The following is a 12,553-nucleotide window of genomic DNA, read 5'->3' as shown; positions in this document are numbered from 1 at the left end:
TCTCACAATTTGATCTCCTTTTCACTAACTTCTGCAGCTGAGGGAGAGGGAGAGAGGTCCTCAGCTTGGCTGTCTACTATCTGTCGTCTGCTGATGATTCCCTCCTAATGGAGGAAAAAATAACAGGTTGAACTTACTGAGCTATTTTAAATGGTGTGAAAGTTGTAAGACATGGCCGCAAGGTCCTTGACGCTTCTTTCATTAAGAGATGAGGTCTACGCCCCATCCCCATGAATCTTGACCCTGTGACACCTTGGCTAATAGTTTACAAAAGTGACACTGTGCCAGTTTGCAGGTGTAGACCTCAAGAAACTGGCAGCTTCCACTTCTGGACACTTGCTCTTGGAACCTGGCCACCATGCTGTGTGGAAGCTCAAGGTGCCCTCTGGAGAAGCCCACACAGAGATGAGCTGACAGCCAGCACCAATTTGCCAGCCATGTGGGGGTGCCAACTTGGCTGTGGAGCTCCAGTCCCTATGAACCACCCCAGCTGATGCCATGTGGAACAAAGACAACTGTTCCCACTGAATCCTGCCTAAAGTCCAAAGTCAGGAGTGAAATTAATGAATTTTGTTGTTTGAAGTCACTAACTTTTGGAAGTGGTTTGTTCCTCAGTAATAATCAATTGTATAGTTTCATTTATATTCATATATAAATTATAAGGTGTATTTATATATATTTATTATTAGAGATATAATGTATAAAGGTAAATTATATAGAGATATGCAAATACATAATTTCATTCAATCTTCACAGTAACGTTTGCGGGGTGTCTCTGTTTCACAGTTGGGGTAACTGAGGCACAGAGAGAAAAACTGACTCGCCCATAGTCCCCCAGCTAGTGGGGAGTGAAGCCAAGATTGTAATCACAGCTGATCACAGACCAAACCAGAACCACCCATGTGCCTTTCTTCGTTTCGGGTTGCCCTCACCTTGCCACCTAAGGTAGAAGGAGGCAGACAAAACCCGAGGCGTGTTCTAGAAGAGAAGAGCAAGGCCCACCCAGAAAGGTTGAGTAATTTCCCCAGGTCACACAGCACACAAACAGCAGAGATGGGTGTGGGGCCAGGTAAGATCTGTTAGGGAGCCTGCAGGACACGGGGTTTTGTCCACTCTCTGTGTCACGTCCTTAAGTTCTGGGCAGCAAGTCGCTGAACAGCTACCACTGTGTAGTGGGTGCTGTGCTAGCCTCACCTCAGTTGCTTGAACGAGCCCCATATCTTACTGCCATGTTGTAGATGAGGAAACTGAGTGGCAGAGCGTTTTGGTGGCTTGTCCCCCCGTGCGTGGTGCAGCCACAGGTCTCTGAGCCCCCTCCCCGCCCCTCCGCTGCACTCCCCGCCCCCCAGTCACTTTGCCAAGTCTTTGTCATCATCCTGGGTTTTTACTGGAGGCTGCCCAGGCAATCTTTCAAGCTAGCGGAGAGTTTTAAATAGTGAAAGCCACAATCCCACTCCCTCTAACAGGGCAAGAGTTCTTCCTATGAATGGAACCCTTTCTTTTCCTTGTCCATAAATCACAAATGTTCAAATGGGAGCCGACATGTGCCCATGTTCTGTGGATGTTTTGCACTTTGGATGGCTTGGAAGGTATAAAGCTCAGCCCCCGAGTGCTGAGTTGTGAGCAAATTAGGCAGCCCCACCAGCCATGGAGGGCAGGGTAGCTCACGGAACCCTCAGAGGCATCCCGCGAAGCAGGTACTGTTATGCTCCCATTTTCCAGACGAGGAAGGTCTGGCTGGGAGTGGTTATAGCAGAGCCGTGATCAGCTCCTGAGCCTCTCCCATCACAGAGAGAAGACCCTGTCCTCCAGGGAAACTGATCTCTGATTTCAGAGGTAAATAGAAATCTCAGTAACCTCACAGAACACTAGAGAGACCATTTAACAGCTGAAGAACACGGCGCCGAAGCCATGCACACCGGGGTCGGGCTCTGTTTTGGGCAAAGTACTTATTCTGTCTGCCTTGGTTTCACCTGTAAACCCTTCACTGATTATTAGTCCACTTAAGCCTCACAACAGTGCTTTGAGAGGAGTACTCTTAGAATCACCTCCATTTTACAGATGAGGAAACTGAGGCAGAGAGGAGAAGCACCTGCCCAAGCTCCTAAAGTGAGGAAGAGGTGGTTCAGCATTTGAACCCAGGCCCTCTGGATCTGGTGCTATTAATCACCAGGTCCTGTTATCTGCTTCTCCAGGATCCCCACAATCTCTGTGTGCAGGGAGATGTTTATGGGGCCATCGTGCGTGGCTGCCTAAGAAGGTGGGGTTTGAAGTAATTTTTACTTTCTTCTTTTCACTTCTCTAAAGTTTATCTTTTTGGTTTATTCTAAATAAGTCCTATCATTTGTATAACTAGAAATGAAAAAAAAAAAAAAACTAGTTTGCCCCCCCACTCGAAAAGCCAGCTACCTCTCAAACAAGGTCAAAGTGTCTGAAATTCCAAAGTCAGTTTCATCTGTGCACATGTGCTGTCCACAGTCTCAGGAGAGCAATGTTCCTTGCTGGGGTTTATTTTTAGGAGTCCCTGGGTGGCGCACAGGGTTCTTGCCCTTGGCTAGTAACCGAAAGGTTGGTGGTTCGAATCCACCCAGAAGCATCTCAGAAAAAAGGCCTGGTGATCTACTTCTGAAGGGTCCCAGTCACTGAAAACCCTGTGGAGCACAATTCTATTCTGACACACACGGGGTCTGAGGTCGCTGTGGGTCGGAATCAACTGGTTGGTAACTGGCTTAGTTTTTGGTTTTGGTCCCAGCACAAACTTGTGTGACCAGCAGGTGGTGCTGCCTCACCGTAGAGAAATAGCCAGGGGAAATGCCTGCTACATGCCCAGGCTCCCGGTCCTCTTCCTGGGCTTCCACACCCCACTCACCCCAGTCCTTGGTGCTGTGCCCTGCTCCCTGGGGATGGCATCTCGATGACCGCTCCTATGAAGGTTAATCAGGACCACAGGGTGCAAGGCAGGCCTCTCTGTGACGCCCTCATCCCCGAAGCGCACATCTGGCACCGCCCATCTGGGCCTCACCTGGGCCTCCCTCCTGAGACCTTCCTTTGGCCTCTGACCAGCCTTCTCTGCCTTACACGAGCTGGTGATGCTGCCAAGGCGACGCAGTGGAACACCAGGCTCAGCCGGTGCCACCTGCCTTGCTGGAATCCACAGTCAAAGTGGGCCAGTCTCTGGCTTGCTGGGGGAAGTGTTCAAACACAGTGGCGTGTTCATCCTTTTCCATTTGGGTGCCCAGCGCACTTCCCGATGGCTGTAAACCGTAGACACAGTGTGAGTGCATGTGGCCCTGCCTTCTCCCTGGCGGGGTGTCGCTGGTTCTCCTGAGATGCTCAGAGAGGCTGATAGCTGCTGTTTCGCCCAGACCTCCTCCCGCTGCCAGCTTTCTGCCTACCCTGCCTGTGCTGACCCAAAACGTTTTGGAAGATCAAGCCACAGAGGATGGGCCTACGCTTAAAACCACTGGAGTGGCATCCCCTTTCCTGAGTCCTCAGGCACGCAGCCCCATGTTAGAGGTGGGACAGTGCTCCAGTGGCCACTACAGACACTGGGGCCTTGAGCCAGGCCCACACAGGCCACTGCCCACACTGAGGGTACACAGGGAGGGCCTGCACTGGGGACACACAACTCCAAGTATCCTGGTGCTGGGTGCCTGTGGACCCACCCGTGTTGAGGGTGCCCCACGCACTGCTGGCCCGGCAGGGAGCCTTAATACACTGTCAATACGAACACATTCCCTGAGGCACCTGTCTTCCACCCGGCGCTCTGGGGCACCACAGGGCACGGGTCTGTCAGTGAGGACGGGGTGTCTGCCTGCTCAGTGAGTCTGGTCTTGGCCGACGGCTGGCATGGAGCAGGCGTTCAGCGTTTGCTGAATAAATGGATCCAGGAAGGCTCTCCCTGTGCCCCTGTTATGCCGCGCTACAGTATTTTACAGTTGCAAAGATCAGTGGTTCCACTTCCCCTGCCCATCCCCAAAGCACAGAAGCAGATGTAGCTCAGTCTCATTTTGTGAAAGGCCCATGATTTAGCTCAGTCCCACAGGAGGCCTGGCACAGAGTGAGCCTCCCTGTGCTGGCCCTGATTGTGGCGGCCGTCCGCTCCACGTTCTCTCCCTCAGCTGCTTGCAGGAGGTGGGAGCCTGACCCGGGCAGCAAGCGGCCAGGAGGGGGCAGCAAAGGCTCTTGGAACTGCCTTGCCTGGCCCCAGGCGCCCAGCAGAGCCGGACCCCGGCGGGTCTTAACCTTTGGCACTCAGCAGGACCACCTGGAAACCTGTCAGGGCTGTGAGTTCCGACTGCACCTCAGATTCTAATCGAGGAGCAATCAGCTCCGCTCCACCCCCCCCGCCCACCCCCCCACCAATCTGCAGTGTGAGCAACGCCCCATATGGTTCTAACATGGCTCCTTCACCTAGAGCGGTGGAACCACCTCCCTTGGCCCGGGACCCTGGGCTGCTGGGCTCTCCGCAGGCTTGAAGGGTGTGGGGGAATTAGCAGACTCTGAGGGCAGGTCTCTGTCGGAGCCCAGCTCCAGCCCCGCGGTTACAATTCGATCTTGTCTTCCTTCTCGCCGGGAAGGGGAGGTACCCGTGCGTTCCTGGTGTGCAGAGCGGAGTTCAGTGGTCCCAACTGGGTGTTCATCAGAAGCTGGGCGGGGGGATCTTTTAAAATAAGGATTCTTGCGCCTCTTATGGCACCCCCGCCCCCGCCACAGAGTACATGTGCCTGAGGGGGGAGAAGGGTGTCATAAGAGGCAGAGGATGCAGAAATGCAAGGTCTGATGGCCAATCTGGTCGGGTACCGTCCCTTTGCTCCCCCCAGGAATGACACGCGCCTTACAGCCTCACCTCATAAGCCACATACTCCCCCACCCCCGCCGAAGTACGTGAAAAAAAGTGAGGAGAGTATTATTAGAGATGAAGAAACCGAGGGTTGGAGTGACCTGAGTTGCCCAGGTCAGTGGGTGACAATGGGGGCTTGCAGCTCCATTCTTTCACTATCTGGCTCCTCCATGGCTAAGCTGCCTGCACTGGGGAGCCAGAACTCGTGCACCCCCGCCCCTGCTCTCCACCCCCCAAAAGAAAAGAAAACAGCGGGATGGAACGCGCCTTGGTGGGGCAGGCGCCTTGGCATCAGAAACGAATACTCCGGGCGCCTTCCTGCCGCCAGCGCTCGGGGTCAGACCCGGCCTTGGGGGCGAGCTCCAGGCGGCCCCTCCGGAGTCTTTGCGCGCTTTCCAGGGCTGCAGTGCTAGCGGCAGAGGCTGGGGCGCCGAGGGCGTCAGCGTTCGGGGGATGCGTCTTCCGCACACCAAAACCCTGTGCGTACATCCATGCACTACCCCTCCTTGGGCGGGTTTGGATTTGGGTGGTTACCTACACTCAGCGCATCGTGACGGCGTTGTTCCAGGACAGAACCCTAAAGCGTGCGCTGCTCTCTGCAAGATCACCCCGTTCGCGCATGCAGGGCTCGCGACTTTGCACCAGATTCGGGAACGCCTTTACATTTAAAGTTCAAGCTCGAAAGTCGCACATGCCAGGCACGCTTTCGCGGCGGCGCGCGGCGGTGGGCGCTTCACCCACAGCCCTGGTGCAAGTCACGGTGGAACGCGCCCCGGGAAAGGCGCAACCCAAGCGCGCGCTGTCTCCGCGCAATAGTGGCGGGAGATCCCTGGCTTGGGTGCAGAGGTAATTTCGCGTGATCTGGCCCTTTTGGACTCGCCTGTCGCCAGGCTCTCCCCATGTCCTCAGGCCCCAGGTTAGGCCCACAGGCAGAGGCCGGGTCCAGCTGGGCCCTCCGGGCCGGTTTTCCTGCACAGTCCCTTCTAGCTGCCTTCCACCCAGCTAGGCGGGGACGTGGACGCCCTGGGAGATCCTGCTGACACGAAGGCGCCACCGGGGAAATGAACGCAACGCGGGACTTGGGCCCTGCAGCGCCAAAAACCACGCACAACCAGGGCGCACAGAGGCTTTTGGCGCGCCAAGGGGCCAAGCGAGTGGACGCTGGGCCTGAAACTCGCTGCAGAAGGAGCCGGGGAGCGCGGGCTGGCCGGCGTTGGGTTTCTCCTAATCAGCCCCACTTCCCGGAGCCTCCGAACTAATTGGGGAGTAATCTCCGATGGAGGGAAGGAGGGGGCCTGCAGTCGGCTCTCTTGACCCGAGCGCAGCGTTCGGCGCTGGGAGGGCCTGGGGGCTTTTCTCCTGACTGGTCTTCCTGGGCAAGGCTGGGAGGCGAGGTGCGGAGAGGCGGCCTCCGACCGGGCACGGTGCCTCCTCCTTGGGCTTCGAACCCGCTCCTAGAACGCAGGCCTGACGCGGGCGGGAGGCCGAGCGCTGGGCCCAGAAGACCCGCCCCAGACCCCAGGGACAGAGTCGCCGACATTTTCCTGTCCTCTTTATCTCGATTTTATAGACAGCCGTTCGTTTGGGACATTAATTGCCCGGGAGAGTTTATTGATAATTTTGATGTAACAGAGCTCTGGAGAAATTACCCCACGTCCAAAATGTCAAGTTTGAGAAGAGCCAGGTTCAGGGGCTCGAGACCCCACGACGGGGAGAAACTGCGGTGGGTCTCGAACAGCCGCGCTGACAATGTAACTTTATTTTGTTTTCCTAGATAGCCAGCAGTTGGAATAGAAAGAGGGTGATCAGAAGCTTTTAAAAAAAAAATTTTTTTTTCCAGAGGGGGAAGATTTACAGGGATATGTTACAGGATTAGAAAAGTGCCTACCACCTTGCCCTACCAAAGGCCCTTTTTTGGGTCAAATTTTACTAGCTTCTGGGTTGGGGAAAACCAAGTCTGTAGCACAAAAGAAACTTCAAATTGTTTGAGGGTTTGTAACAACATGGGACCGACAAAGTTCGACATTCAAAGTAAAACACTGGTCCCTTGGTTTTGGGGTGGCAGCTTTTTTTTTTTTTTACTTTTTAAAATATATACCTTGCTTGGTTTCCCCTGGGGGAAAAAGGAGTACAATTTTTCTTTAGACGGTTGATTATTTCTTTAAAACCAGAAATGACATTTAGAGGGGGCAGAGGGCTCTTCTTAAAAAACAGAAGCCAAGAAAAATAGTTACTCTTGTCCAGATTTCACTTCAGTGTGAAATGAAGAGTGAAAAGGGGAAGATTAGCCAACAATTTTTTTAAAGGAAAAAGTTGTTCAGAATCACCCAGATTTTTAAATTGAAAAAAAAAAAAAAGGTTTAGCTATCCAAAGGCTGTTTGGTTTTACATTTTGGGGTTTGGAAGATACTCTACAATCTCAATCCCAATAAAAGACTCTGTGCTTTTATTTCTACTTGATACAATTTTAAAGACCATGTACAAATGTTATACATTTTTATTTTTGTTCTTTTTTTAGGAAAAAAATACACAAAAGGCAAAACGTCCTCAAATGATCATTTTATACAGTGCATAAGGGAATTTAAAATACGTGTCACAAACGCTGCACACCAGCAGCCAGAGTACTAAAAAAAGGGGGTAGTCCTTCATAATATATATATTTATATAAAACATATGGAAATTTGTTTTTACACAAATCGGACTTTTTCAAATTTACAATGGATATCTAAAAAAAAAAATTCTACACGGCAAATATTGCCAACAAAGTTACACCATTAATACTGATAAACAGAGGAGCCTATGCGGTGTTTCGATTATTAGGGAAAGAAAGTAGAATAAATAACAGGATGAGCCTTGCTATAGTTTTAAAAAGTGCCTTAACCTTTCTGCGTCACCGCAATCCTGAATCCACACAGCCACCGGGCCTTCCCAGTCCCCCACATCACACTGCGTTCGCCTCATTCTCGGACCAGAAAGTTTACAGCAGAGACGGGGAGACAGCCCGGGCTACTGAGGGAGGAGAGGAAAATATCCACGGAAAAAGACAAAGTGAAATTCAAAGCAAAACAAGACTGCAGGAAAGAGGGAAGGAGAGGAAGGCGGAAGGGATGACGAAGGCCCCGAGAGCCGCTCCTTCTATTTCCTTTCTTTTAAGAGGAACAGTGGCTTCAGAAATGGAAGTTGTTGGCAAAAAGATCCACCTGTGGTTGAACGGAGGCGACCTTGGAGGTGGGGAGGGAGGCTGCAATGGATCGCGATCTCCTCCCCGAAACGGCTCTAAAGAGAGACAAGCTTGCGCATTCTGAGACATTCTTTCAAAAAAAAATTAAAAATTAAAAGATAAATACTCAACCAAAAAATAAAGGTATTTGATAATGACTGGTCTCACGTGTTTGCTTTCTTCTAAAATTTCTCCCGCAGTTTTGCCACTGGAGGGGGAAGGGGGAGACCTCAGCAGAATTCTCGGTTTGATTTCGAGGGATTTCCCCCAACACAGCACCTTCTCAGCCGGTCTCAAGAGGATCAAAACCAGGTATTTATTTACCCACAGCTGCAGTCGGACCAGACCCGCACCACCACCAGTTTTTCCCCTAATTTTTGAGCGGGTGGGGAGGAGGTGCCCACCGCAGCGCCGGGTCTTTGCGTTGAGGTTTCCTTTCCAAATAATCCGGTTGCGGAGGGAGTCAAACCCTTTTCTTCTGCTGACGGTTATACCTCGAGAATAAAGCAGTTTCTTGCGATCGGTTCCTAGGTCCCTGCGCCGGCCGGCCCGGGCCGGGCGGGTGCCGCGGGCCGCGCGGCCTCACATCACGCACGGCTTGATGTCTTGGTAGGTGACCTGCTGGTGGTAGTAGGAGCCGCCGCCGGCCGAGTGCATGGACGAGGACGCCATAGCGTTGAAGGAGAAGACGAACTCCTTTCGGTCACACATGCTGGGCGACTGCGAGTGATACCGCGGGATGCCTGCAGGGCGAGGCGACAGGGGTGGGAGCACAGGAGTTAGCGTCGAGGCCAGAGCTCAGGGCAGGCCGCGGCGAGAAGGCAGCGCTGCCACCGGGCGCACGCTACAGGCCTGCCCGGCTCGGACGCACCGAGTTCCCGGCTCTCAGCCGGCCTGGCGCTCTGCGCCTCTGCTGCGCGCTCCAGAGGAAGACTCCGCCTTGGCCTCCGCGCCCGGGGTCAGGAGCTTCCCGAACCCGAGGGGAAAGGGATGAGAGTGGTCGCGCTGGGCGAGCAAATGCCAGGGAGGGCCCCGGTGGCCTTAATCCTGCGCCTTCCACCTCTAGGGCAGCTGCGGCTGTGTCCTTCAGCCACTTCCTTGCCCCAGAGGCTGGGGAAGCCCGGGTGGACCGAGAGGCCGGTGCGGGGAGCATGAAAGGTGCCAGGCAACCCGCAGGGGCATAGGGCAGCTTCTCCAGAGGAAGGCCTCTGGGAGAGCAGGGTCCCACAGAGATCAAGGCCCATGGAGAGCAGGCACTGGGGCAGCCAGGAGCCTGAAGTACTGAAGTGGAGACCCCTGTGGAGAGGCTGCCCTGGCCTCCCTCCGGCTGCTGCTGACAGCTGACCCCTGACAGGCTTCTGCTTCTCCATGCAGTCCCTAACACCCGGCTGAGAAGACTGTTGGTGGGTGTGCAAGTGGACTCTGGGAGGGACACTTTTTTGGACCTGAAAACCTGGATCCTGAGAAACAGACTGTAGGGCCTGTAGCTCTGGGCCTGGCCGTGGCACCGCCTGCCTCTGTCACCACAAAATGCCCCCCCATACTCTACTGTCCACAGCCTTGCCTGGTTCCCTGAAAGACAAGGGGTGCCGAGCCTCCATAGCTGGCCGGCGGCCTTAGGCCTAACTCTTCCGTGCTGCCCGGGCCTTGCCGCAGGCCAGGAACAGAGGCAGCTCTCCCAACAGCCTACCAGTGACCATCAGGGAAGGTGGGCCAGCCAGCCACCAAGGGCTGGGACCCCGACCATACTGAGCCCCTCCCTGAGGTGCAATGGGACCTATGGAACCCAAAGGGACGTAGAATAGTGGAGTTTGGGCCTTTCTGATGAGGATGGGCCTACCTGACCAGGCTTGGGACAGGGGGCAGCAGGGAGTTAGGAAAGAAAAAGGGTCAGTCATGTTTTGGCCCAAATTGGGCTGTAAGCTGCACTCAGCCCCAAAGAGGAACAGTGGGCCGATAAGTCTCCCAGGGCAGATGCTGTTGGGCCCAGGACGGGTGGGACTTGCATTCCACCTAAATGGCTGTGGGTCAGGCCCAGGGCATCAGGGGTTTGGGGGTCTTGGAACCCACTCACAGATGCTGGATTAGGGTAGCCCCCCCCCCCCACACTCACCTTGCAGCTCAGCCGGGGCGTTGTGGCTGTTCTGGTGCAGGTAGGGCTGGTCCAGGGAGTGTGTGGAAAGGCTGCCGGATAGGGGGTTGGCCGCAGGGTTGCAGGGAGACAGGGGCTGCTGCTTGATGTAGGAGGCGCCGCTGTTGAGTGCTGCAGAGGCCGACGGCGGCCAAGCGGCCGCTGAGCCCGAGTAGACGGCGTGCGGCTCCATGACGCCGCCGGCGGCGGCGGGCAGCAGTGGGGAGGCGGGCACCGAGCCGTCGTGGTGCGGGTACTCGCCGGCCGCCGCACCGCCGCAGCTGCCCATGTACGAGTGGCCGCCGTTGGCGGGCAGGTGGGGCACCGAGTGGCTGGGCAAGGCCATGCCGTCCACATTGCCCGGCAAGTGGCCGTTCATCATGCCCAGGCCACCCTCAAGCGCCAGGCTGTTGGGTGGGCACGAGAGGCCGCTGGCTGAGCCCTGGAAGCCGTAGGTGTCCGGGAGGTGGTTGAAGCCGAGCCCGTTCATCATGCTGTACATAGGCTTAAGCGCCTGGCATTTCCTTCGGAAGCCGCGCGGCCGCCGCCGAAAGGAGCCCTCCTCGAACATGAACTCGCTGGCCGGGTCGATGGTCCAGTAGTGGCCCTTGCCCGGCCGCCCGAGGCCCTTGGGCAGCTTGATGAAGCATTCGTTGAGCGAGAGGTTGTGGCGCACTGAGTTCTTCCAGCCCTGGTAGGATCCGCGGAAGAAGGGGAAGCGACTCTGCAGGAACTGGTAGATCTCGCTGAGCGTCAGGCGTTTCGTGGGCGAGCTCTGGATGGCCATGACGATAAGCGCGATGTACGAGTAGGGCGGCTTCTCCGGGCGCCGGATGCCGGCGTTCGTCTTCTTGGCCTTGGAGGGGCCGGACGACGCGGGGTCCATGGCCGCGCCGCCTCCCCCGCCGCCGCCAACGCCGCCGCCGTGCGGTGGCTGCTGCTTCTCGGGCGCCGAAGACATCGGGTGGCTGCTGCCGCCGCCGCCGCTGCCGCCGCTGCTCTGCGCCGCCGGCGAGCCGGGAGGAGGAGGAGGAAGAGGAGGAGGAGGGCGAGGGGGAGGGGGCTGCGCGCGCGGGGCCGGCTGCACCTCTGCCGTCATCAGCGGCCACTTCTCCCGAGCGAGCCTCGGCGCGCCCTCCCCCGCCCGCCCTCCCAGAGGAGAGGCTAGAGTGGCCGGCGGTTGGCGCAGAGCCCCCCTCTCCAACTCCTCCTCCCACCCTCTCTCCTCCCTCTTTCTCTCTCGCCCTCCCACAGGGAAGGAGGCGAGCGAGGCTGAGCGCAGCCTCTCTGCAGCCCGGGCGGAGGCCGCGAGGAAGCCCCCCCCCCCTTGTCTTTTGGAGCAGCCCGGCCTCCGGGGCCTCGGGCCCTGCGCCCCCGCCCGCAGCAGCGCTCGGTCCACGACGTCCGCGGCGCTCCGCTGCAAGTAACGGGCCCAGGCCGCAGGCACCGCAGCTCCGCTTGGCGGCGTCTCGCAGGCGGCGTAAGACCCTCTAGGAGGTCCCTCCCTCCTTGCCCCCCACCAGCCCCCGCGCAGGCGGCCGCTTAAAGGGCCCCCGCCTGCGCCTCGCAGCGCCGCTTTGCTTGCAGAATCCGCCCCGCCTCCACCAACCTGGCGAGCAAGTGTTAAGGCGCCCTCGGCCCGCGGTTCAACTCTTCTGAGCGTATGTCCCCGCCTTCCCACCCGGGCGGCGAGGCGGGAAATGCTTCCCAGGCCCCGGGCTTTCCCCGACGGGCACAGCGGGTTGGCAGCTCGCCGCGGCGGCGGCCTCCAGGTCGTGCCCGTTGCGGGCACGGCCGGCTCGGCTCCGGGTTCCCGCGGCCGGCCGGCGTAAGTTCCCGTGAGGGCCCGCCTACCACTCTCCCCGCCCCGAGAAGGACTGCGCCGCGCCCGGGACTTTGCCGACTCGCCCAACAGCGCGCGAGCGGGCGGGCAGCCGCCGGGCCGAGCGCGGGCGGAAAACGAAAGCGCGGGGCGGGTCGTCGCAGCTTTGTCTCCGGCGCCACGGGCCGGACAGGCACGAGTGAGAACCGCTGGTTTGGCGGGGGCCCAACCGCACAGGCTCCGAAACAAGCGGCCCCGCTCGCTCCGGCATCCGGGCGCAAGCGCGTACAATGCATTTAGGCACACACTTAGAACACGTGCATGCAGTGACGCACATGCGAACCCAGTAAACTCCGCAGTCTCAGGTCTACAAACTTAAACCCGTGCGTACATGCCCATTCACTCCCACACGGTGCCCAGGCTCTGCGCGCCCACGAACGCGTGCACTCGCGCACACACACTAGGCCTACAGGAGCTTAAATTCGCACTCTCTCCAGCTCACGGATGCACATGCCACTCTCCGATCTCAGCCCACTC

At 57.1% G+C, this 12,553-nt stretch overlaps 1 protein-coding gene across 1 annotated transcript; it reads right to left on the bottom strand.

Annotated features, from left to right (window-relative positions):
• Positions 1-7,335: 7,335 nt before the first annotated feature.
• Positions 7,336-11,335, bottom strand: FOXF1 (forkhead box F1). Its single transcript, XM_049864708.1, has 2 exons — positions 10,177-11,335; positions 7,336-8,806 (listed from the first exon to the last, which is right to left on the bottom strand). The coding sequence occupies exons 1-2, from the start codon at positions 11,291-11,293 to the stop codon at positions 8,646-8,648; spliced, it is 1,278 nt and encodes a 425-aa protein (XP_049720665.1). The 5' UTR covers positions 11,294-11,335; the 3' UTR covers positions 7,336-8,645.
• Positions 11,336-12,553: the final 1,218 nt, after the last annotated feature.

Source organism: Elephas maximus, chromosome 21 (assembly GCF_024166365.1).
Source record: "Elephas maximus indicus isolate mEleMax1 chromosome 21, mEleMax1 primary haplotype, whole genome shotgun sequence".
Taxonomy (NCBI): Eukaryota; Metazoa; Chordata; class Mammalia; order Proboscidea; family Elephantidae; genus Elephas; species Elephas maximus.
This window is presented reverse-complemented; position numbering and strand designations above follow the sequence as displayed.